Source organism: Quercus suber, unplaced genomic scaffold (genome assembly GCF_002906115.3).
Source record: "Quercus suber isolate HL8 unplaced genomic scaffold, Cork oak 2.0 scaffold_257, whole genome shotgun sequence".
NCBI lineage: Eukaryota > Viridiplantae > Streptophyta > Magnoliopsida > Fagales > Fagaceae > Quercus > Quercus suber.
Window position 1 is genome coordinate 795,273 of NW_027069713.1, and position 26,955 is coordinate 822,227.

Consider the following 26,955-nt stretch of genomic DNA (forward strand, 5'->3'; position numbering starts at 1 on the left):
AAAAAATCTTAAAGGTATTTTTTTCAACTTTTTATCAAAACATGTCACTCTTATATTTAAATAATTGCTTATTTTAAACACTATGTTTTTCTTGCAACTCTATTAATTTATATTAACATTTTTATATTAAGTACACTCGTTATATGAGATATATGGATAAAAAATTTATATTAACATGCAATTTTACAATTGCTTGAGAGTTGAGAATAAGAGCACTCGTATTAGTTTGTATATAATAGAAAAAGTGGTAAAATTTACACAGTTTTTCTTAAAAATGACCCACATATTTAAAAAAATAAAAATAATACTTTAATAAAATATATTATAAAATAGACAATCAAGTGTGTTGTTTAAAAAAATGAACATATAAAATAGAAAAAACAAATCCTTATACTAAAATGGATAAATTTTTTTTGAATGTCCTCTGAAATAACACGCAGAGTCCACTCCCACAAATATGAACTCATTGATACGAGAGACTATCCTCTGGACGCGGAAATCACATACATGTGTTGTTTGGGACAGTACTCTTTAAATCCGTTCCTTGGATCATATAGCAACACATTCTTGTGAGTCTGCATCACCTTCCTTCCCATTCACCAAAGATCACAACCACAAGTACCCAAAAAACACAGACCCCACACTAATGTGGGTCCCACCCAACGAATGTGATTCATGAATCCCCTCGTGCCTATAACATTTCCTTTAAAAAATAAATAAAAGTGACACAAACACAAACACAAACACAATTGTGTAAAGGGGCTCCTTGGTAATATCGAGGCAAATTCAATTTGCACCCATTGTTTTCTCATTTGTATATAACAGCCTCTTTTGCTATTTCTGATCTCTCTCTTTCTCTATCTCTCTCTCAACGAAACCAGACAGAAGCTGAAAGAGAGAGAAAGAAACAGAAAGAGAGGGAGAGAGTTGGAGAGAAGAAACAGTAAGACACCAAAGAACGAGAGAGAGCTATAATATTAGCTAAACAAGCCTCTCTTTCTGTGCCTATTCTCTCTCTCTCTCTCGCAAAATACTCGGTCTTTTCACATTTTTTCTCTCACTTTCTCTTCAAGATGATCTCGCTGAATGGAAGCTCTTTCCTGGTAATATAACTCAAACCCATTTCTCAGATCACACTTTTGTGCACACCCATTTCACCAAAAAACACAATTACATCAATTTTTCTTCTTCTTCTTCTGGGTTTTCCATGTTATGCTCTTTCACATTGGAAATTTGGAACCCACGAAATTCCTTAACTTTCCCAACTTTCCAATTGTTAATAATTTGGTAATAACGCAATTCAAAGCCAAAGAACCAGATTTACTTATCTGGGTCTTTTCTATTTATCTAATTCACATTTTAAAAAAACTACTAATTTATCAAATTTTGTTCTTTTTCATTGGTGGGTCAATTCTTTTTTTTTTTTTTTTTTAATTTTAATTTATTTGATATATATATGTTTTTTGGTGGCACAGAACAATACTGGGATATCAGGGTCCGGTAGCTACTCTATCTCTCGGGTTCAGAGAAAAGGTCCAGTTTCGGTGAGAGTGGTGGCTTTGGGCTCAAATAGTCGTGCTGGTGAAGGAAACGCAGCCGTTTTGGTAGAGAAGAACAAGTTGAAGGAAATGAGAGAAGAGTCAGAGACAGAGTCACCCTCATCCTCATCAACCCTGATTGATGACGTGGACTCCAAACCCACCGTTGCTGGTGGGGTCCGAGATGTGTACGGCGAGGATTCAGCCACCGAGGACCAGTTTGTCACACCTTGGAGTGTTTCTGTTGCTAGGTGAGAATGAGACTTTGTGTGATCATTGATCTGTTTTTATGCTAATTTGCCTTTTTTGCTTTTATGAATTTCCTTTTTTTTTTTTTTCGATGATATCCATGTTCTTGTTTTTGCTAGATATGTTTTCATTTACATTAATAATGTTTACTAAAAATTATGTTGGATTTCTTTCTATTTTCTGATGTTCTCTGTATTTATATACATATGCTTGGGGGACATAATTTTGTTTTGATTTCACTTCTCTTTTATAATCATTTCATTTTTATATATAGAAATATTTTATGTGAAAGTGCAATAATTTGGTGTTTTTATATTCTCTGTTGGCGTGTGGTGTGGCGCTTCATGACCAAAACATGTTTTTTTTTTTTTTTTTTTTTGACTTTTTCGTTTTTTCAACTAAAATTTTAATCTCCATTGTGGATTTGTTTTTATTTATGATTGAGGGTCTTGGTCTAATAATGATTGTGTAGATCTTAATGTTCAGACAAGAAGATCTTAATATAATATTCTGATCTGAATCCGATCATTCTGGTGGTGATTTTTGTTGTGACATAAATAAATTGCATACTAGCTAAGTTTGCACAAATATTCTGCTCATTTCCTTGTCTCTGTTTTGTTTGATCTGGTGGCAACTAGACTTTCTTAAATTTCCCTTCTGGAAAAAAGAAGTTATATAATATTAGGACTTTCTACTGATTAAAAAAAAAAAAATATATATATATATATATATATTAGGACTGTTTCTTAAATAACAAATGCACTTCCAAGTGGGTTCAAACCCTTAACTAAAAATTTTTTTAAAAAAATTTGTGCATTTGAATGAAAAATGAAAAACCAGTGCTTTTTCTGTTATACTACAACCAATTTTCATAGCATTAAACTAAGAACTAGTTAATTTATGTGAGGAGTTTCAAAATTTTCTTTGTAGAATGTAGTGGATATGAGGATGACAAGAACCCTTCTGCAAAAATATGCTTCTTTATTACCCAAAAAAAAAAAAATCTGCTTCTTTTAACATTATCCCGATCATTTGGATGGAAATCTAAAATTTTGACTTTATAGCTTAGGATGTGCAAGAAGATTTTTCAAGTTAACTTCAAAACAGAGTTTCTTTGAACAATGTTGTTCAGTGCTATTTTTATGCAAATATATGACCACCATTTGCAGTCAATCTTCCAAAAAGTTTCTAATAATTCTTGGATGAAGTACCTGAAGTGCCCGTAAACTTGAGTAGGATTTTTCATGATGTGTATATATTACTTTTCTCATTTATTGGCTTTTCTCTTGCTCTGCAGTGGTTATTCTTTATTGAGAGATCCACACCACAATAAAGGGCTTGCCTTCACTATCAGAGAGAGAGACGCCCACTTTTTACGTGGCCTTCTGCCCCCAACAGTTGCTTCTCAAGATCTTCAGGTTATCACTTAGCTTTATACATCCATAGCTGTTTGGTTTTCTAATTTTATTTTATTTTATCAACTTAACATTATCACTAAACTACTCACCAGGTAAAGAAAATGATGCACAATATCCGCCAGTATCAAGTTCCACTACAGAAGTACATGGCCATGATGGATCTTCAGGTTCACACAATTCATTTTAATTTTGTGCTTGAGTTTTTAAGTTGGAGACGTCACGGCACAGTTCTCAAATTTTGTTCAATATTGGATTGTACTGAATTTCTGTTTTGCACACAATAATTTTTAAGTAAATACACTAGTGATAACTCCAATTTTGTTTCAAAATCTTATAAAATGAGAACACATGTTTTTGCTTAAAATATGCATTGCTGATCTTCCTATTCCCTCATGCAATTATGGGTGATCGTATTCCTGCTGAAATTTAATAAAATGAAAGTTTTGCTATGCTGATTTTTCAGGAAAGAAATCAAAGGCTGTTCTACAAACTTCTCATTGACAATGTTGAGGAGTTACTCCCAATTGTCTACACTCCCACTGTTGGTGAAGCTTGCCAGAAATATGGGAGCATCTTTATGCGTCCTCAGGGTCTCTTTATTAGTTTGAAAGAAAAGTATGTTTAGTTGCACACTTTCTAAATCCCTGCTTTAGTGGTCAATTCTGATGCAATTTTTTCTTTATAATTGTGTTCAAACTGAAACTGTTTATTGGCAGGGGGAAAATTCTTGAGGTTTTGAGGAATTGGCCTGAGAAGAATATTCAAGTCGTTGTTGTAACTGATGGGGAGAGGATTTTGGGGCTAGGAGATCTTGGCTGTCAGGTACTCTATCAAGATTTTGTTATTAAGGATATGTCTTATCATCTGAAATATGTTTTCTTGAAGTGTGACATTGGTTAGGTCATTGGTCTTTTACCTCTTTACCTCTCTCTCTCATATGACAAATGTCAATTTATGAAATGTTGACAGGGGATGGGAATACCAGTGGGAAAACTTTCCTTATATACCGCACTTGGGGGAATTCGTCCTTCAGCTGTAAGTATCCACATAACCAATGCTATTCATTCTTGTCATTGCTGATTCAAAATGCATGTGTATGACCAAGTTATCACTGGGTAGCAATTCTTTTCCAAAGGAGGGGGAAAGGCATAGTTTTTATATTTGAATTCCGTTTTTCTATACTAGCTTCTGCCATAGAACTCGTAGTTTTGGATATTCAGTTATTGTGCCATCAGAGTACACAGGTTGTTGCCATCAGTCATATAGAGAAAGCGAAGTAGCTAGTGATGTTTCTGTAATTCACGCAGTGCACTTTGTTCACTTTGTAAGTGAACTGATGATAATGCTACTCTATCTTTGCAACATGGGGGCTATAAATTTGATGGAAAGTTGTGGGAAAAGTTATTATGGAGCACCTGAACTCTGCAAACTTGACAACTAGTTGATTCAGCAGTCTGCTACAATTTCACCTTTTCTGTTTCTTGTCATATAATTAATAGAAATATTTTCTAACTTATTGATTGTTTCAGTGCTTGCCAATAACCATTGATGTGGGTACAAACAATGAGAAGTTACTGAATGATGAGTTCTACATTGGACTCAAGCAAAAGAGGGCTACCGGGCAGGTTTGTAATTTGCGTGCTAAATTCTTCTAGCATTCATTTATTCATTTGAGTTTCATTTATGAAGGTCATGAAATTATTTGTTATACACTTATTCTAAAGTTTACTTGCCTTCTTTTTGAACCATAGGAATATGCTGAACTTCTAGATGAATTCATGATGGCAGTCAAGCAGAATTATGGAGAAAAAGTCCTCATCCAGGTATTTGGCTCCAGCCAAAGACACCATTTAATTGTAATCTGGTTTGCAGGGCTTAATGGCTTATTTATCTATTTGTAGGTTAGTGTTTTCTAAATCTGTTTGCCATGTCTTGCAGTTTGAAGACTTTGCAAATCACAATGCTTTTGATCTGCTTGCAAAATATGGCACAACACATCTTGTTTTCAATGATGATATTCAGGTAAACTAATGTTGATTTCCATTATTGATATTTGGCAAATTGGGATACATGTATCTTTAATATTTGGGTATTCACTTACTGCAGGGGACGGCTTCTGTGGTCCTTGCTGGGCTGGTTGCAGGACAGAAATTAGTTGGGGGAACCTTAGCTGACCACCGATTTCTGTTTCTTGGTGCTGGAGAGGTCGGTATAAATTATGCTGTATTGAACAATTAATAAAGGGATTAAGGCTGTGTTCTTGTATTAAACAATTAATAATAAAAAAAGAAATAACAATTTTCTGGATTTGAAAAACTTATTAAATGGTTGAGTTGATGATAGTGGAAAACCGTAATATTATTCAATCATGGCTATTATAAGCGCTTGTGAGCCTCTAATTTGCTTGGTCCTTGTGGGCTCATGCCTGCCGTATTTAATAACTCTTTCTTAAAAAAGTAATTACATTGTTCTATAATGGAGAACATAGGATCATTCTTATTTCAACTGTAATTCCCTACTTGTTTTAGTAACCCTTCTCTTCATTTTTTTTTTCTCCTTACTGCAAGTGCCGAGACTTTGTTGTCTCACTTTTGTCTGGTGGTTACAGGCTGGTACTGGAATAGCAGAACTCATAGCCCTTGAGATGTCTAAACAGGTTATAAGCTGCTCTTAGGGTTTTTCCTTTTACTTTTTTTTTTGGGTGATGTGATTTATGGAAGAATTAGTAGATACATCTAAATATAGTATTACTCCTAATTTGTGCAGACAAAGGCCCCACTAGAAGAGACACGCAAGAAGATTTGGCTTGTGGACTCTAAGGTAGGGACAACCTAATATAGCTCCTAGCAGTGTGCAGTAGATTGTTGTTTCTTTCCATCAGTTAAAATTTGCATACAATTCCTTTTGCAGGGATTGATTGTAAGTTCCCGCAAGGAATCACTCCAACAATTCAAGAAGCCCTGGGCTCATGAACATGAACCAATAAAGGAACTTGTGGATGCTGTTAAGGTCTGAACACTCTCTGACTGTCTCTCTCTCTCACACACACACACCTAACATTTCCTTAGTTTCTATTCCCTAACTTTTCTCTTTTCATTAGGCAATTAGGCCAACTGTGTTGATAGGGACTTCAGGAGTAGGAAGAACATTTACTAAAGAAGTGGTTGAGGCTATGGCCTCCATCAATGAGGTAATTTGTCTATCCATTTACTTCTGTGTTTTAGGAGTTGTATTTACACCCTAGAGAAGCTAAGCTGGTCTTTGTATATGCTTACTGCTTGTAGAAACCTATTATTCTTTCTCTTTCGAACCCAACTTCACAGTCTGAATGTACTGCTGAGGAAGCTTATACATGGAGTCAGGTAAGAAAAACATGCACTTGTGTTTTTTGAGTTATAAAGAATCTTAAATTGTTATCGAATGATATCTTTCAGCTTTTATTGCTCTTCTAGATTACTAACGATGACCGACTTCTTTTTGTTCTTTATTCATCTCTGTTACCCACAGGGTCGTGCCATTTTTGCTAGTGGAAGCCCATTTCCTCCTGTTGAATATGACGGGAAGGTTTTCGTGCCTGGCCAGGTCTTAAATCTGATGTATTTAATGAATAATGTGCTAAATGTAGACACATGAGAAACTTAAAACTAATTTTGGTATTTTTTTTTTCTTTTTGATTCAGGCAAATAATGCATACATCTTTCCTGGACTTGGTCTGGGTCTAATAATGTCTGGTGCCATCCGTGTTCATGACGATATGCTCCTGGCAGCCTGTAAGTGCAATAAAACATGGATTTTTAAGAGTTAATTTTTATTTTTGCCTTGGAAAACAGGATGTAGGGCACTTTTTTCAACCTATCAACTCCTAGGAAAATTGGTGGTTATTCTCATTAACTTTCATCTAATGTATAATGTTATTAGATTCTGCAATTTTCAGTGCCAATGAACTCTGGTTCAAATGGCACTTCCTCCAAAATAATGGGTGTAGGGTGAGGTTGTGAATTTACAACCCATTGTATGCACGTGCTACTTAACAATAAGGGGAAAAAAAAAAAAAGGTTCTGAACCTCTTTTTAGGTGGGCCAAATGTTGGCCTAAGCTGGAACCAGACTTTCTGGTGGAGATAGGAAAAGGAACCAAAATTATGAAAGAGTTTGTGGTCTATCCCTTGCCAAAATATTGCATCGATTTTTATTTTTTACTTTTAAAATTACCTTCAGTAGACATGGAATGTCGAAAAAGTAATTTTCTAAGTTTGATGCAGTCAACTCAACCCTAAAGGGCTGCATCCGAAGGTTGACAATGATAATTAATGACTCATGCCTGATCTCTTTGGAAGAATTCTTGGGACTGACTTAGTCCATTGGAATGATGAACCTTTTCCTTGTTCTTGTGTATGTTGTAGCGTACAATTAACCCAATTATTGTGATTAAGGTTTTTGTTTAGTTGTAGACTTGTAGCATCTGATTTTCTTTAACGGTCAAGGAAAACTTTCCTACTGATAACTAATACATCTTTGGCTGTGCATGCTTCCTTGGAACAGCGGAAGCTTTGGCTGCACAGGTGAGCCAGGAGAACTTTGACAGGGGTCTCATATACCCTCCATTCACTAACATCAGAAAGATTTCGGCTCATATTGCTGCTAATGTAGCTGCCAAAGCTTACGAACTTGGTGAGTCATCCAATCGCTGAGATTGCGAAAATTTTGCTTTTCCAACTCCAACAACTTCAGCAGTTAACATCTTACAATTTCTTTGTAGGTTTGGCCACTCGCCTTTCCGAGCCTAAAGATCTGGTGAAGTATGCAGAGAGCTGTATGTACAGCCCTGCCTATCGAAATTACCGGTGAATTAGTAGAAGTTTCTCTAGAACTTGTTGTATGAAGTTCACCATAATCATATAACCTTTCATTGTCATTTGTCATTTGTCAATTTCATTTTGGTTATTTTCATTTTTTAAAGCCTCTCTCCCCCTTTATTCTATCCTATAAGTTGGGTGGGTAAAGGAATAGGGTGGGTGCTGATAGTTGTATTACAAGTAAAATATGGTTTGGAAAATGTTGTGCACTATTCAATTTATCATTTTACAAGAAATAAAAATTCAAAAATTTCAAATTAGGAGCATTAAGGGCCTGTTTGGTTTGGGTTTTTAAACAACATTTTTTAGTTTTTAAACAACATTTGACGCATTTCAACACACTTTTTCACCCACACGTATTTCAAAAAACTATAAACAACAATTTTCAAACTACTCTACCAAACACCCCCTAAATTTTATGGAGTTACACAAATGTATGTCCCACCCAGATATTAGGGGGTGGCACTTATGATTCAGGTCATCTTGATTCCCTAACTTGTAAATTGCAATTGTTTGGAGATCTGAAAGTTCTGAACTATATTATCTGCGGCTATAATACATAGGTTTCACTCGGGTCCCATGTAGTATCACATGCATTACCTTAGAAAGTTAGAATGTCCATCATAGACTTATAGTAACAGAAGTACATGTAGGCAGTAATGGACCTAATGGTCAGTCTCTGTAGCAGATGTCTAAGGCAATATTGCCCTGCTCCATTAATTTGATTAGACCATACATGTGGTCCACCTAAGCAATACAACCAATCCATCCCCCTCTTTATTGCACAAGGACAAGTTGCAGCCTGCAGGTAAATAATTGTAGCCATTTCAAGTCACCCCAGCGCAGAAATGATGTGAAGTTGGATGTATTCAACCAAAATCCAAAAAAAAAAAAAACAAGAAAAAAGGATGCCTGACTTGAGCCTATATGACATGACCAATCATTAGACCAATCAATTATTCAATTAGATTGTGGTCTTGGCCTCTTGGATCCAACCCTATCAAGTAGTTAAACCTAGCAGAATCCTTTTTAAATATTTTTCATGTTCTACATCTATAGGGGCATGAAGGGCTGTGACCAAAAGATTGACCTAATGTGTTTTGTGCAGTGTGCATTATACATTTATAATTTGGGGTTTTAATAAATATCATCCTTAGATTTTCATGTATCAATTTAGTTCTTGCATTTTTTATTTAACGAATTAATGCTATGCTTGTGACAAATAGAACCTCTTTTCTCAAACCATAATGAAATATATCGCATGGCATGCACTTACATATTTTAATGACACTATAAAAGGTCATAGTTAGTGCATGATGCTTTTATTTTTGTGAAATTTGAGAGAAGTGAATGATGGCTGATCTCTATCATTTTTATTTTTATCTTTTGAGGGGTTAACAATTCACATTATTATCTTTTATTAAATACTAATTTCCCAACTAGTTTTGATTTTGATTAGAAATAAGATCATCCACGTATGTCTTCCTTCTTCTTTTTTTAAGCTTGGTTTAGAAATATATATATATACACACACACACTAATTATACCCCAACCCCTACTTAGGGAGGTGCCATTAGACCAACATGGTCATTGACTCATCCACGTATATAATTTTAAAGCACATGTAAATGAATATTTGAAGAATTTTTTTTTTCCCAATTTCATTCAATTGATTAATTTTTTTAATTTTTATCTTACATACAATTCTAATTTTAAAATTTTTTTCTTTAAAAGGAAAATTCTAATTTGAAAAAAGAGTCTATCGTTCAACTGAATCCTCTCTAACAAACGGGTATTGTTTCTGTAAGTTAGTTTCTTTAAGTGGTGTCGTTTATTACACTTTTTTTTTCTTTTATATTATTTGACTCTTATGAAGTTAAGAGAATGATCAATTTTAACGATTTAGTTAATGTTGAACTGAGCCTTGTAGGCAATCATTAGTCTTCTTCTTAACTAGGTTTAATAAATTAAGGTATGACTTTAGTTAAGAAATATGGGTGTGTGACAAAATCATGTACATATAATAATGTGATTTAACTTCATTCAAATTTTAAGTAAAATTTTTTTACTTGTCAGTTGGCACAAGTCACGTACATAATATTATTAAAACAAACTCAATGAAGTTCAAATAACAGTAAAGGAGCAATGTCTGCAGGCGGCTCTGGCAGCCACACCTGAAGCCCCAGCTTGCTTTAAGCTTTTTTCGCTAAAGCATCAGCTACACAATTACAAGAACGACTAACATGATTGAATTCAAAAGACTGAAAATCTGCAGCTTTACAGCGAATGTCTTCAATGATGCTTCCATAGGAACCAAACTCAGCATCACCCTGATTAAGAGCACTGATAACCATAGTCGAATCCCCTCCAAAAATCACCCTTTGGAGCCCAATATCAGCAACAAATTGGACTGCTCTTTGGCACGCCAAGGCTTCCATATCAGCAACAGAATGAGACAGGGGAATGGACATGGACAACGCACCAACAGCTTCACCCCCACCAATCCCGAGTAATTACTCCAATTCCAGCCAACCTGGTAGCTTTGAAGTTTGAACACAGCTGCATCGAAGTTAACTTTGAACTGATCCGCTTCTAGTGGGCTCACTGATGAGAGATAGGAGGCCGAGGAGCCACTGGATCCGCATCCTGAGCTGCCAGGAAATCTTGCAGCAAACTGCCTGCCAAAGAGAGAATAATTGCAGTGGGATGCGTAGTTCGGCCAAAATGGATAGCATTCCTCCTGTTCCATAAAAAACCAGGCCGATAGAGTGAAAATCTCCTTTCGATAATCATCATGAACCTGCAAAAACCGATTAAGTAAGTCACTGAAATCCAATGGGCGGAGAGAGCTCGGTCGGTGGAAGAAGTTGAATGATCGCCAGACATCTTCAACTTCTTTGCAAGTCCATGGAAAGCATGCAAAGGACCCTCCGAGCAGATTTGGCACAGTTCACATTTATCCGAAGTCGAAATCTGGCAACGGAAAAGATTGCCCATTGTTGGCAGAGCATTGTTGCACGCTCGCCAAATAAAATGTTTAATCTTGTTGGGGATAGCCTCCAAACACCCTTCTAGAATAGTTTTTGTGGTTCAACAATGGAACTACCTGCATGGCCAGCCGAGTCACAGGATACCGATAATTTATAAGCATTGCTAGTGGAGAGTAGACCTGATGGGGTATGAGCCCAAACAATTTTATCAGGTGGGCTCCGACTGCTGAGAGGGATACCTAGGATCACAGAGGCTTTGTGGGGCAGGAACAATTGCTGAATCAGGTCCGATTCCCAAACACCCAAATCTGGATTGATTAGAGCTTATTTGGATATCATGAAAATGAGTGATATTACTCAGTTTTCATGATCTATCATCCAAACCAAGTGGGTCCCTCAGATGACAATCAGTTTGACTTGGTTTTGGATGATTGTTTTCATGACTTAAAAACTCAAAATTTTGGATGTGAATGATGGAAAATGGAAACATGATTTTGGTGTTTTTAAAAGTTGAAAACTGAAACTTAGTGGCAAATGTGGCAAATAAGATGACATTGTGAGCCCCTTACCAGTGTGTTGTCACATCAGAGTCAAGCTGGGTTATTACCGTTGCAACTCCCTTGTTTCATTTCAGTTCTCCCCCAAATTTTCAGCAAAAATTTTCCCTCTTCTCACTTCCCTCTCTCAGCCTCCTCTCACATCAGAGTCAGGCCTCTTCTCATTTTCACTTCCCCCTTCATCCCCAGTGAATTAGTTCCATGACAAACACTCCGTGATCGAAGCACTGAACTAGGCTTGAATCTTCACCGACGAGTCCATACTAACCTTTGTCATCGTGTCCATACCTCTCTCTCCCTCTCCTAGGTGCAATATATATCTCTCTCTCCCCTTCCATTTTCCATGTCCATTGTCTGATTTGGGTTTTTTGTTGGTATTATACTTTGAATGTGAAAATGGGTTTTCCTCCATGGACTGATGTTGATGACCCTTTTTGTTTATACTGGTAATTACATATATCAATTAACTGAGAGCATCTAATTGAAAAATTATTGTTCAAAACCTTGTATGGAGGTAGAACTGATCTTGCTTTTCATGTGTGGAAAATTTAGAAACAAATAGGCTTGCAAGTGAAATAGTAATCTTAAATTGTTTCATGTTGATCTTGCGAGACATGCTTACAACATATTGTCTTAGTTTGTTTTTGGTCATCTCCCCTACCCCACTTCTTTTTTTCCATTTCTTGTCTTCCTTTTTATCCCTTTTCAAATAGATACTATCAAGGTTCATTGCTTCCTTCTTTTCATTCCTGTGCTTGATTGTCTTGTTAAATTATAACAAGTGAACAGGTTTTTTAATGGAGTATTAATGCAATTATATGTCTTTTGGTTATTCAAATTCCTTAACTTTTTGTATGCTTTTATCCTAGTTATAGTGATCAAGATTTGGAAAACACACATAGGACATCGACCAGGATTCTCTTTTATGACAACCAAGAATAACATTAACTACAACATGACTTTCTAAGTTCTAAGAGTGCTCTTTATATGAGCTTTCTGTTGTATCTATCATAATAGAAAATTAGATTAACACAAATAGCAACATTTGGATCATAAAGGGTTGTAGCTTCAATTCCAATATGGTAACATACACAAGCCAAATTCTCAACCTCAGTCCTTAAATCAAGGAGCTGAATTACCAAAGATAAAGCATGACAAATTGCCTCCCAAATCCAAATATCAAGCCTAAGGGCTGACTTTGTTCTTTGCAATTTCTTTAGGAATATATTTTGAATTTACTCTAAAATCTTTCCTTGTACAAATTGCTTTCTATACATGATGTAAACTTGTTGTTATATAAGGAAATAGAGCCACACTTCCATTGTATGGAGTGAGGATACAATTAGAAGGTTGCTTAGCCGCATCAAGTAGTCCTTCTTCTAGTTGGCTGCAAACCTTGATGCTCTAGTTATGTTTGGCTGCAAATTTGCGAGGTTGTAGGCAGTTTTAGTCTTCTGTGAGGGGCTTGGACTCTGCTAAATAAGAGTATCTTGGAACCTACAAATTGTTGGAGTCTTTGGAATGGGGCTTGATAGCTAAGTCATGTATTTCCCATAATATATGACTTGGAATATTCCTCTGTTTTCATGAACTTCCTCTTGTTCATGTTTACTTGAGAGTTGTCAAAGGGATATGAGAACAATTTGATAATTGAGTTGGCAGCTTATTGGTGTGACACTATTAGTAAATTAGTGGTTTAAGATAATGGATACAAGTTTTTAGGTGGCATTAGAGTTCTGCACAACTTCACAATAATGGATGCTTGAACTTGCAATTTGTTACTTTTGTTAGCATCAAACATGGAAGAGGGTAGAAACTGGTATTACTATATCTAGCTAAACCTGCATTTTTTTACACAAAGTTTGTGATCTTAATGAACACAATGAGAAACAAGGATGTCATATTTTGGCTGCTGTAAATTTTCCATTTCTTATGTTGTTTTCATATATAAAAAAGTCTATGCAATCTTTTTGTCATCCCTAACTGCAAATGAGCTTTACTTATTGCCTTGAACTATTTTTTTTCCTGCTTAGTAAACTAAGAAAAACTACTTAATATGATTTTTGTATCACTAGGATACTCTTATATATGAGGCTCGATAGCTAGGATACCTTTTTTAACCAAGCTGAAACTAATAGGGAGAAAGATATTCATAAAAGAGTCATTATATTAAATTAAAATGTCAAGTGTTACAGCAAATTATTGGAGTCATGTGTCCAAACTCAATGAGTTACATATTGCCTATTACATAAACCACACTGTCATGGCAGACAAAATTGAGTCTTCCAATATCCCCAAACCTAGTACTAAATAAGTAGAATACAATAAACAACACCCATGAGAGAACTAGAACTTGTTTATTCGTGTTCATCTTCTCTTCAGCAATCCTTTGTGCAACCTTACATTTTTCTGTCATTCACTTTGCAATTCTTTCCCTTTCTCGTGCTTCTTCAAGCGATGCACATGCTTCCTTCTCACCCTCAGTAGCAAGCATTGCCTTATTCTCCAGCCTCCCAAACTTTGCTATCATGATAGGTACTATTTTCGTGCCACGCTTGCAAGTGTTGCTGTGCAATGTTGGTCATCATCCTGCACCGTACATGACAATATCAATACAGGTGAAATGAAGGAATTTATGGCATATCATGAACAGTGTAACTAAACACAAATGTAAACTCACCGGCATCCATTCCCTACAAACATAAAACCTCCTACCAAAGTTATGAAGTAACAATGATATCCTAACCACACGGCGATCCATGTCGCATAGATGGCCATTACAGCTGGAGTAGCAGTTACTTCCTTTTGACATTAGTTCAAATACCACAGCCTCTGCGCATAGCACAAAATGAGCAGTATTTTAATTTCCCATTGCTATATGCTTGCAAGGAATACTGTAAAAGTGAAAGTGAATGATGGAAGAAAATAGATTATGTCGCTCAATTAAGTCCTTCCAACATTCCCAATCTGCTCCTTATTGCAGCTCAAAATTTTCATATAGTGAAAGTGAATCATGGAAGAAAATAGATTATGTAAGAATATAGGATTGCAAATTCCTTTCAAATGCTCAAAACAGCCAATGTCACTACAGTAAGCATCTCAGCTAAACTAACTCCATTAATGCAAAATGTTATGAAAATTATTCACCAAAGTGCTACATGTCAATACAAAGTACTACTCTCCTAGATAACAATTATAGTAAAAACAAACAAAACCACAAAGGTAGAATCACATGAGAACAATCTAGATAAACTTAGAGCATAGAGACAAGAAACCAAGTACCCACATTCCTGACCTCAGAGCATAGTCACTGAAAGCTAAACAAACTCAACCTTGCACAAAAAAAATTAAAACACAATTTTCAGTATTCATGAAGTCATACATTGGGAAAAAAAGAGATGTGGGGAAAATAATAAAGCAAGTAGAGATATGAGTTTTAGAACCCATTCATGAATTTTGGTGTTCCTTTTGGGGCAAAGAAAGAAAACAAAATGAGGACCAATAGAGCAAGAGAAATAGAGCACTACAATTGAGAAACAAAGCACTACAACTAGGAAACGAAAAAAAAAAACTCATCGATAATCTTTAATTTTTTCTGGAAATGGTCTTCGACTTTGGTTGGAGAAGAATAGAAGCTTCAAACTTTACTTTTGATGGGTCCGCGATCTAGATGATGAGATGGGTCTCTCTGTTTTTTGGAGATAGGTATTTGGGGAGATGGGTATTTGTGCTAGAGATGGAATATGTAGTGTGTTGGAGATTAGGGAGATGGGTATTTGATGGAATGTGTTAGAGATGGAAATCAGAGTGTGTGGGAGGTGCTGGAGATGGATACGAAGAGTGTTGGAGATTTGGGGAGAAGGGTATTTGTTGAAATGCTAGAGTCAGAGTGTGTGGGAGAGAAGGAAATTGTTTTTAAACAATTTTTATATGGGCTGAGAGGACACATAGGTTAGTGTTCTGAGTATTTGGCAGGGTGTGGGCTCCACTAAAAAAAGGAAAAAAGTGATGAGGAACAAAATCCCAGTTATGAACCAAACAAAGAATTTTGAGTTTTGGGTTGTTGGTGAAATAGAGTTTTGAGATATGAGTAATGAGTTTGAGATATAAGTTTTGAGTGATAAATTTTGAGTAATGAGTTAGCCCCAATCCAAACAACCACTTTGTGTTTGAACTTTAGACTTAGCAAGAAATGTAAGCAAGGGGGTAATAATGGAGCGATTAGCATTCATTGGCAGCCACTTATCTTCCTTGATCCGAACATAATTACCATTACCATTGCGCCAAACCATCCCCTTATGAATCACATCTCTAGCACCAATAATACTCTTCCAGGCATATGAACTGGTAGTTGAATCCTTTGCATCAAGAATGGAGCAATCCGGGAAAAATCTAGCTTTGAACACTCTATGATATAGAGAATCTGGATTATTTAGCATACACCAAACCTATTTGGCCAACAGAGCATCGTTGAAATTTTCAATTTCTTTGAAACACATACCACCCACTTCTTTGGCCTCACATAATTTCTCCCATTTAACCCAGTGAACCTTCCTACAATCACCACCATACCCCACCAAAATTTTCAAATAAGAACCTCCAACTCCTTAATCGAGCCCTTTGGAAGTTTAAAGCAATTCATGGTATATGTAGGAATGGCTTAGATCACAAATTTTATAAGAACTTCTCTCCCTACTTGTGAAAGCAGTTTTTCCTTCCATCGTTGTAATTCCTTCGACGCTCTCTCCTTAAGATAAATGAAGCTTTGTTTCTTTGCTCTACCCACCAAAACTGGCAATCCCAAATATTTCTCATGTTGGTGAGAGGCTGGAACCCCCAAAAGGAGTTAGATCTGAGGTTGAAGATGGTGTTGTGTTTTTGAGTTGAAATAAATGTTTTTCTAGTTTTGATAAATTTTTTGCTCCGATCCTCTCTCATATATAGCCAAAATATCTAAAAGTTTTTGGCATTCCATCTCCATAGCTCGACAAAATAGCGCACTATCATTTGCAAAAAATAAATGGGAAACCCATGGCCCATTTTTATAGATAGATACACCTCTAATCTCCTCCTCCACCACCTTAGCTTTTTGGATTAAGCTTTGCAAAACCCATAGCACACAATAAGAACAAATAAGGGGATAAAAGATCAACTTGCCATAAACCTCTTGATGGTTAAATATGACCCAGAGGTTAGCCATTAAAAAGAACAGAATAAGAGACAAATTTCAAACATGACATGATAATTTTTACCATCCTCTCTTCAACGCCTAGGTGATTCATAATTTTCTCCAAGAACTCTCACTTAACTCGATCATAGGCTTTGCTCATATCTAACTTTAGGGCCATGTAACCTAGCTTCCCTGTGGTCTTCCTCTTAAGGTAATGGAGAGTTTCAAATGCCACAAGAATGTTATCAGAGATAAGCCCCTCCGAAAGGAAGGCACTCTGGGAATTAGGAACTGATTAAGCCAAAAACTTCTTCAAATGATTAGCCACTACTTTAGCAATAGGTTTATAAATGACATTACAAAGGCCAATAGGCCGAAAATCAGATACTTTCTTTGGATTTTTTATTTTTGGAATGAGTAAAATAAAGGTGATATTAAATGCATGGATTAAATTGATACTCACATAAACAGCCCTTATAATATTATTACAAACTATACTTAATTAGAGATGCTTTGTTGCTTTTGTAGAGTGTATTTCATAAAAAGTCAACGAAGACTCATAATGGAAGGGAGAAATAATTCTACTCCCATTTGACCTAATATAACATGGGAAATATTAACGTTGGTTTAGAAACTATTTTCATAAATGTTTTTATAGGAAAATGATAAAGTAATTAATATTGTTGACAGCTTTTTATACTTTCCCTAAAATTTTTGTTAAAACTTTTCTAATATAGTTTATTAATAATTACCCCAAGGATATGACACTCATTAACATAACCCATGTAACATAACTAATAAGCATTTCTTCTGGGTTTGAGTTCATGTTTCATCTAGTCACTTTTGATATGAGTACTGGATTAAGCCTAGCCCAAACAAAATGTTTAAATAGGCCCACAAAAATGCGTATAAAACTATATACATAAAACAGTTCCTAAAAAAAAAAAAAAAAAAAAACGTATAAAACTATATATAACTATGTTTTGGAAACAAAGATGACAACTAGTTCAAACAGTTCTGAGTATTTGGCAGGGTGTGGGCTCCACTAAAAAAAGGAAAAAAGTGATGAGGAACAAAATCCCAGTTATGAACCAAACAAAGAATTTTGAGTTTTGGGTTGTTGGTGAAATAGAGTTTTGAGATATGAGTAATGAGTTTGAGATATAAGTTTTGAGTGATAAATTTTGAGTAATGAGTTAGCCCTAATACAAACAACCACCTTGTGTTTGAACTTTGGACTTAGCAAGAAATGTAAGCAAGGGGGTAATAATGGAGTGATTAGCATTCACTGGCAGCCACTTATCTTCCTTGATCCGAACATAATTACCATTACCACTGCGCCAAACCATCCCCTTATGAATCACATCTCTAGCACCAATAATACTCTTCCAGGCATATGAACTGGTAGTTGAATCCTTTGCATCAAGAATGGAGCAATCCGGGAAAAATCTAGCTTTGAACACTCTATGATATAGAGAATCTGGATTATTTAGCATACACCAAACCTATTTGGCCAACAGAGCATTGTTAAAATTTTCAATTTCTTTGAAACTCATACCACCCACTTCTTTGGCCTCACATAGTTTCTCCCATTTAACCCAGTGAACCTTCCTACAATCACCACCATACCCCACCAAAATTTTCAAATAAGAATCTCCAACTCCTTAATCGAGCCCTTTGGAAGTTTAAAGCAATTCATGGTATAAGTAGGAATGGCTTAGATCACAAATTTTATAAGAACTTCTCTCCCCATTGGTGAAAGCAGTTTTTCCTTCCATCGTTGTAATTTCTTCCACGCTCTCTCCTTAAGATAAATGAAGCTTTGTTTCTTTGCTCTACCCACCAAAACTGGCAATCCCAAATATTTCACATGTTGGTGAGAGGCTGGAACCCCCAAAAGGAGTTAGATCTGAGGTTGAAGATGGTGTTGTGTTTTTGAGTTGAAATAAATGTTTTTCTAGTTTTGATTAATTTTTTGCTCCGATCCTCTCTCATATATAGCCAAAATATCTAAAAGTTTTTGGCATTCCATCTCCATAGCTCGACAAAATAGCGCACTATCATTTGCAAAAAATAAATGGGAAACCCATGGCCCATTTTTATAGATAGATACACCTCTAATCTCCTACTCCACCACCTTAGCTTTTTGGATTAAGCTTTGCAAAACCAATAGCACACAATAAGAACAAATAAGGGGATAAAAGATCAACTTGCTGTAAACCTCTTGATGGTTAAATATGACCCAGAGGTTAGCCATTAAAAAGAACAGAATAAGAGACAAATTTCAAACATGACATGATAATTTTTACCATTGTCTCTTCAACGCCTAGGTGATTCATAATTTTCTCCAAGAACTCTCACTTAACTCGATCATAGGCTTTGCTCATATCCAACTTTAGGGCCATGTAACCTAGCTTCCTTGTGGTCTTCCTCTTAAGGTAATGGAGAGTTTCAAATGCCGCAAGAATGTTATCAGAGATAAGCCCCTCCGAAAGGAAGGCACTCTGGGAATTAGGAACTGATTAAGCCAAAAACTTCTTCAAATGATTAGCCACTACTTTAGCAATAAGTTTATAAATGACATTACAAAGGCCAATAGGCCGAAAATCAGATACTTTCTTTGGATTTTTTATTTTTGGAATGAGTAAAATAAAGGTGATATTAAATGCATGGATTAAATTGATACTCACATAAACAGCCCTTATAATATTATTACAAACTATAGTTAATTAGAGATGCGTTGTTGCTTTTGTAGAGTGTATTTCATAAAAAGTCAACGAAGACTCATAATGGAAGGGAGAAATAATTCTACTCCCATTTGACCTAATATAACATGGGAAATATTAACGTTGGTTTAGAAACTATTTTCATAAATGTTTTTATGGGAAAATGATAAAGTAATTAATATTGTTGACAGCTTTTTATACTTTCCCTAAAATTTTTGTTAAAACTTTTCTAATATAATTTATTAATAATTACCCGAAGGATATGACACTCATTAACATAACCCATGTAACATAACTAATAAGCATTTCTTTTGGGTTTGAGTTCATGTTTCATCTAGTCACTTTTGATATGAGTACTGGATTAAGCCTGGCCCAAACAAAATGTTTAAATAGGCCCACAAAAATGCGTATAAAACTATATACATAAAACAGTTCCTTTTTTTTTTTTTTTTTTTAACGTATAAAACTATATATAACTATGTTTTGGAAACAAAGATGACAACTAGTTCAAACTGAATCCATAAAAAGTATTTGATGTTTGTGCAATTGTTTTTTTTTTTTTTTGAAAGGGATGTTTGTGCAATTGTGCTAGCTCAAAACTAAGATGTGTCATCTTGTGAGTCAAATCCATAGAGCGAGAACAAAAGATATTTATTGCAAAACGTAGTCTTCTAGCCCAATTGAGCGTATTTTTGGCGGGTTGTAGGCCTAGACTTCTCTTTGAGTTTGGTTAAGCCGAGATCAAAATTGAAGGTAGAAATGTTTAAATATGGACCTTAAGGTGGGGGCGTTTGGCAACACGAATGCACTAATCGTTTTGGTTGGTGCCATGGTCGTGTACTCGTTTTAAGAGAATACAATTCCTCTTTCATATAATAATAATAATAATTCAATTCCTCTGGTGGGAATAAAAATTGATTCAAGATATACTTCAATAATGATTTTATGGATTTTCAAATTAAAAACTATATTAAAGGCCATCTTTAAGAACCTCGAATTAGGAAATCAAAGTGCTTGTGAAAGTTGTGAATGGTAGGTTTAAAATTAAAAATGTAACTTATTGACTAGATTTGTTTGTTTTTGTTTTTGTGTTTTTGTTTTTGTTTTGTTTTTTTTGTTTTTCTTTTTTTCACTAAGAATATTGTATTATTAGATATTGATGTGAGTTATCGCAAATAGTGCTTAGAGTCCTCCTATTACAGATACACCCAAATTCACATCTAATTTTACAACATACTTAAATATTAACTTATAATTGAATTTTAGCACTTACCCACGAGACCTTCACTAATAGTTTCCGAAAAAAAATTTAGGTGCATCAATCATAATATAACACTTAAATAGGTCGTGGATTTAGGGGTGTAGGTAGATGTGTCCCTAGCTAGCTAGCATTATTCCGGTGGTCAACGGACCTTGAATCTCATGATTGTACTAGCCATTTTGGACCGAAAAAAATTTTAGATTCCTTAACAACAATGACTTTAAGGATTTATTGGCCCAACTAGCATTTTTGGGCCAATTTTGAAATTCTTCCTAAATCCGAATGATGAGAAATTGGGGGACTCTCTAGTCTCTTCTAGTGCAACTTGGGCTGAGCAACTCCATGTTTGACTTTGAAACCCTCTTGGGCTTTGTCAAACTCAAAGTCAAAGTAGTCAAACTATAGAACAAAGAAAGGACCACGACTGGGTTTTTCCTAAAGCCGTGTAAATGGAAAGAAGCAATTTTTCGTGTGGACCACCAGTCAGCTGAATTGTGCACTCTAGGCTCTAGCCGACATTTGCTTTAAGATTACTGTTCTTCTTTCTTTTTGAACGTTAATTTCTTTTTAAACAATTTTGGAGGAGATTTTTTTTTTTTTTTTTTTTTAAATAAACCTAAAATTGCTTTAAGATTATAGATTTTTTTTTTTTTTTTTTAAATTATCTTTCCGAACTTAATTTTCTTTGAAAATAGTGTCTAGAAAATTTCTCGAACTTATTACGTGTCGATTTAAGTAAGGATCTATGTGTACTTTTAACTTAGGAAGCATGGACACTTTATTTAGGGCGTTGTACTTGTGTCATACTGATGTCATACTGATGTCTTTTCATATTATAGTCAAAATATCAGTTGATGGTCATCCAATTTGTTCTGCGAATGAAATTTCATGGTCCATGACAGCAATCATGGGGCACTCAACTTAAGTATGCACACTTTAGCCCCCATTGTTGGAACATAGACGATAGAACCAGCCTTTTTTTTTTTGCTGAATAGACGATAGAACCAGCTTGGTCTACGAGCAAGTTCTATTCAAGGTCATATATAATGTTTCTTTTACCTTTGACCAACATAAAGTATCAAACAACTCTGTGCTCTTTCCGTGTGGACCTAATCTCTACCTCTTTAACTAGTCTTAACCATTAAAGATCATAGGAACACGATTTGATCCAAAATGACCTTTGTTTGTCATTTATTGATTTCAAAGTTTTCCTCTTTAGAGAACCTAGCAGAGTAAATTTGCTCACGTTTCTTTTCGAAGTTTAGTAAAAACTAGAAAAACAGCATGTTGAAAATGCTAACACAGACACATCTTTTTGTCTCTTTTACCTTACGCTATCATTTTTTAGACCTCAAAGAAGTCTACTTTTTTGACACGAAATTGAGTCTGGGTCCACTTCTCAACCTTTCAACCTAAATATATATCTAATTCTAATCGAATTTTCTCAGCAACCACAAAGAAAGGACAAAGATTTCAGATATTCTTTGGCTTCATGGGGCTAAATTATCAAAAAGCACATGATGTACACTATTAGCAATATCACATAAACCCAATTGGACATTTTCTTGGTTATCACTTAATAGTCATACCTTAGAAAAATTGGTACACGGAACTTCCTAGGCATGAAGTCAATAGTTGAACAAATTGAGGGCTCATTTGTCCATGACTTGGGTCTTTCAAGTTGTAATTCTAAAAAAAAGGACAATCGGGAAATTATTAATGTCCTTGTTTTGGTGGAACTGATTTGTCGAATTTTGGTTTTAAAGTTTGATTATATGCAAATAACCATTGCTTTGTGTTTAAGAATATCAAATCTTTTCATCAGAAAAAAGAGCACCAAACTTTGGCCTATATTTGAAAAAAAGGGAAGGCATTGGTGGCCCATCTTTATGCATGTGTCATGCTTTTTTAATTTTTTTGAGATCAACAATAACTTATTTATTTAGCCCAAGAAATTTAGAAACCTTATTCTTATTTTATGCTGTAGTAAAGGTATATAAAAACCCATCAGGTAGGGCCATCAACAAATTAATTTTATTCCCCTCAAAAAAAAAAAAAAATTTATGGCTGAAGAAAAATAAATTGAAGTTGTTGGCACAAGGAATGGGAATGAATCACTTGTTGTTGTGTTGTTGTTGTTTTTTTTTTTTTTTTTGGGTCTGAATAGGAAAGAATCACTTTTGACTTGTGCATATGTTATATGCATTATGGATGGGGTCATTTTAATTTAATGGATGAACTGGAAAGACCCTTACTGATTCTATTTTTTTGAATGATAATGACCCTCGCTGATTCTAATAAAAAAAACTCAAATAGTTTTATTAACCTATTCAGTTGTGTGGAGCTTATCAAGAAAAAGAAAAAGAATGAACTATTAAGGTTTTTTTTTTTTTTTTTTTGAGATAGAATTCTACTTAATTTAATTTAAGTGTATATGTATGTAAAACTCTTTCTTGAAAATTTGAATCTCAGCTTTTGTCTCTCTCACTCAACAAAATTTTGTACCTATAGAGTGATCATCATATAAAGGAGTGCGCGATAATAACTTCAAAAATTTCTAATTTTTTATATTTCCTAATCAAATTTGGTATAGTGAATTGTCTAAATGAAGCACATAAACAAAGTCAACATTTCAAAGGCCATTGTTTTTCTCTCTACATTTTTATTATTTTTGTCCCAACTTGTACAAACTGACCTGTAGATAATTGCCGACTATGTGATGCCTGGTGCTTCACAAATTATACTTCACGTTAATTTGTGATGATGCCGAAAAAATTACCAGTAAGCCACACGTCCTTACACGCTCAGAACCCAATCTACACAACATGAGAAAGGAGAAAGACCTAAACAGAGAGCACCAGTGTGGTGCCGGCCGAATACCCTCCGAAGGTAAGTTAGAATTTTTGTCAACTTCAAAGTGCTAGAGAGAGTCAATTATGCGTGCGAGGACGTGTGGCTTACTGGTGATTTTTTCGGCATCATCAATTTGTATAGAAGTTTGTACTTTTTTATTTTTTGAAATTCTCTTCTCAAATAACATTTATATCAGGTGGGATCAAAGATTATTTATAATGAGAAAATCAATATAGGATTTAATTTCACAAACTCACACCACACTTTACCTAATTACGTGCTTATGCTGTCCTTTTGTAGTATAATTGGATAGTTATGATTACCTAATTACTTTCTTCCATCTTACCATGGAGAAGGAAAACTTTGACTTTGAAAAATGCCTCTAAAGAGTCAAGACTAGAGTTACCATGAACTTTCTTCTTTATCTTTTAACTTCTATTCTAATGAAGTGATATTTTTAGACTTTAAAAAATAAAAAATGACTTCGTGTTAGCTTGAATAAGCTCAAATTTCTGTAACTTTGATTATTTGTTTATTTACTTAAAGTGAGGTAGAAATAAATGAATAATATATATATATATATTACCATGAACTTTCATATTCATCTTTTAACTTATATTCTAATGAAGTCATATTTTTAGATTTTAAATAATAAAAAATGACTTCGTGTTAGCTTGAATAAGCTCAATTTTCTGTAACTTTAATTATTTGTTTATTTACTTAAAGTGAGGTAGAAATAAATGAATAATATATATATATATATATATGAGAAATAAATAAGTTTTTATTTATTTTTAAAAGATATTTACAATATATTGTTAATCTACAATTTGAATATTTTTCCCCTTAAATTCAAATACTTTGTGCATGAAGGTGTCAGTTAAGTTATAAAGCTAGTGGCGAAGAAACTAAGAAATAAGTTAGATGTACACAATCTCACCATTTTCAATGAGTCCAAAATGTTGTGCTTAAAAAGATAGCCATTAATTTAATTTGATAAGGCATCCAATTAAATGGAACCAATTGCACACTTATTCTTTTAGAGAAGTGCTACCTCCATAATATTTTCTCAATAAATTATAAGTGGTAACTTTTTATTGGTTTTAACTAGTGATAAACTAATTATCTTAGAGAAACACAAAACACCTTTCGAGGAATGCCAATTCTACTACCTAAGAGAAGGTGAAGGCTCCAACTTTCTTAGCAACAGAAAAACCTAATTATCTTAATCATATATCAATTCAAGAAAGCAAGAATAAGATCTAAAAGACTCAATAAAAGATAAATAGATAAATTGTACTGAAAATTTAATTGAAAGGAAATAAAAGATAAATGACACATCCCACAATTTTTCAAAATGCAAAAGTGTCCCAAGCATGTCGTCCATCAAATCTTTGTTTTATTTTGTCCTAGCTAACCACCTCATGCACCGTGACTAGCCCCACGTCCATTTGCACCTTCACGTCCAGCCCCATGTCCTTTTGCACCTCTGTGACCTGCTCCATGCCTGCCACCATCAGTAGGAGCGCCATGTCCAGCCCTAGTTGCAGGAGCTCCACCTCCCTACCCAGTAGGAGCTGCACCTCTAGATTGTAGGGAATATATATGGTGACTTAAAAACATTGAGAAATCATAGCTCAAACTCCCAAAATATTAAATAATTCCAATCTATATGTGTGTGTGTATATATATATATATATTAATAGCAAAAATTTAGAGAAAATCTAATTAGATTTTAACTTATCAATTTTGCACCACATGAATTAATTCTCACACACGCACGTGCGCGCGCGCGCGCACACACACACACACACATATATATATATATATATTAATTCACATACAGTAATCCTTTAGTTTTCTCTAATCCAATTAGATTTACCATTCCATTATAGTAAAGTTTGCGTACTATACTAATATATTACACTTTACATATGTATTTTTTTTTTTTAATAAAGCTCCCATTTATCATACAAAATACTCTTCTAAAAACAAATCATAAAAAATAAAAGTAATTTGAAAAATACACATTTTCCATAATTAAACATATTAGATGTTGCTCTATACAAAAAATACTTTAACTTAATTGAACTGTAATCCTTTTATCGAGAATATAATTGTTTATTCAATTAAGATGTGTCATTATATATAACAATTAAATTATCAAAATTAATACTTTTAGTTTAATGTTTTATTATTTTATTAAAAATCAACTTATTCATATTTTTATTATAATCTTGAAATTTTTCATCTATTATTACCTTTTTTTTTTTTTTTGTTGTTAAGTAGTTGCATGAAAAAATATTCTCTATTAAACATTCTATTATTCATTCACTTGTTATATATTTTCTTTAAAAACACAACTAAAATTTGATTAAAAGTATATATATACTAAATTTATTAAACTTCTTCATTAGTTGAATTTTTATTACATCTTATAAAATTATATTAAGGTAATATAGGTATGCTACTAAATTGAAATATATTAAAAGAAATAAAATTGATTCACAATTTAAAATCATAGGTTTTACACCCATCCTTATAGAATTTACTCTCATAATAGAAATATAATAATAAGATTCATATTAACCTATAAGAGTATTAATTATATTAAATTGTTAAATTTCACTTATTTATAATATTTATTAATTGAGGTTCAAGTAATAACTCAACTGGTAAAATTTTTTATTAAATAAGAGATCTGAGTTCATATTTATAAGTATTAATACNAAAAAAAAAAATAGTATATATATATATCGTTCTTTTAGTCCCAAATTTTCATTTAAATTTATAATATACCCATACTGACTAAGAACATCTATTTATGATTATCTTTTTTCTGTTCTTTATTTCACATTTTAATTTTAAGTAAATTATAAGTACATCCCACGTGAAAGTAATGCTCATTACCATGTACTTTCAATGAAATGTCGGTGAAGAACAATAAAAAAAAAATGTTATTTATATACAGTATCTTTTGCAAATACATTGAACTTGTGTGTTACTTACAGAATCTTCAAATATAAATCTATTTTGATATAATATCTTGAATTTCAACACAGTAATTAAGAGGATTATTAAAATGTTACATTTTCACTTAAAACTAATATTTTTAATTAAATACTTTATTATATATTTTGAATTTCAACATGATAAGACTAAAAATAATAGAAGAGATTAAAATTCTATAAGACATGGTAAAACTGAGTTCATATTTATAAGTATTAATACAAAAATATTAATTAAATACTTTATTATATATCAATTTGCATTTTACAAAAAAAAAAAAATCATTTATACGGATTATTGATTAAAATATGATAAAAGTCACGCAGCTC

The 26,955-nt window shown here is 33.9% G+C and overlaps 2 protein-coding genes across 2 annotated transcripts; one reads left to right on the forward strand and one right to left on the reverse strand.

Moving 5' to 3' along the window:
• Nucleotides 1-779: 779 nt before the first annotated feature.
• LOC112033289 (NADP-dependent malic enzyme) lies at nucleotides 780-8,320 on the forward strand. Its single transcript, XM_024066058.2, has 20 exons — nucleotides 780-1,103; nucleotides 1,476-1,789; nucleotides 3,085-3,205; nucleotides 3,298-3,372; nucleotides 3,669-3,820; nucleotides 3,922-4,027; nucleotides 4,175-4,240; nucleotides 4,735-4,830; nucleotides 4,957-5,028; nucleotides 5,144-5,227; nucleotides 5,312-5,410; nucleotides 5,814-5,861; nucleotides 5,972-6,025; nucleotides 6,116-6,214; nucleotides 6,306-6,395; nucleotides 6,490-6,567; nucleotides 6,713-6,787; nucleotides 6,885-6,975; nucleotides 7,747-7,875; nucleotides 7,964-8,320. Exons 1-20 carry the CDS (start codon nucleotides 1,074-1,076, stop codon nucleotides 8,050-8,052), a joined length of 1,968 nt encoding a protein of 655 aa, XP_023921826.2. The 5' UTR covers nucleotides 780-1,073; the 3' UTR covers nucleotides 8,053-8,320.
• Nucleotides 8,321-10,252: 1,932 nt separating this feature from the next.
• On the reverse strand, nucleotides 10,253-25,149 carry LOC136070755 (uncharacterized). Its single transcript, XM_065781139.1, has 8 exons — nucleotides 25,036-25,149; nucleotides 17,997-18,282; nucleotides 16,109-16,161; nucleotides 15,878-16,055; nucleotides 14,288-14,439; nucleotides 11,167-11,229; nucleotides 10,578-10,860; nucleotides 10,253-10,491 (listed from the first exon to the last, which is right to left on the reverse strand). The coding sequence occupies exons 1-8, from the start codon at nucleotides 25,147-25,149 to the stop codon at nucleotides 10,253-10,255; spliced, it is 1,368 nt and encodes a 455-aa protein (XP_065637211.1).
• Nucleotides 25,150-26,955: the final 1,806 nt, after the last annotated feature.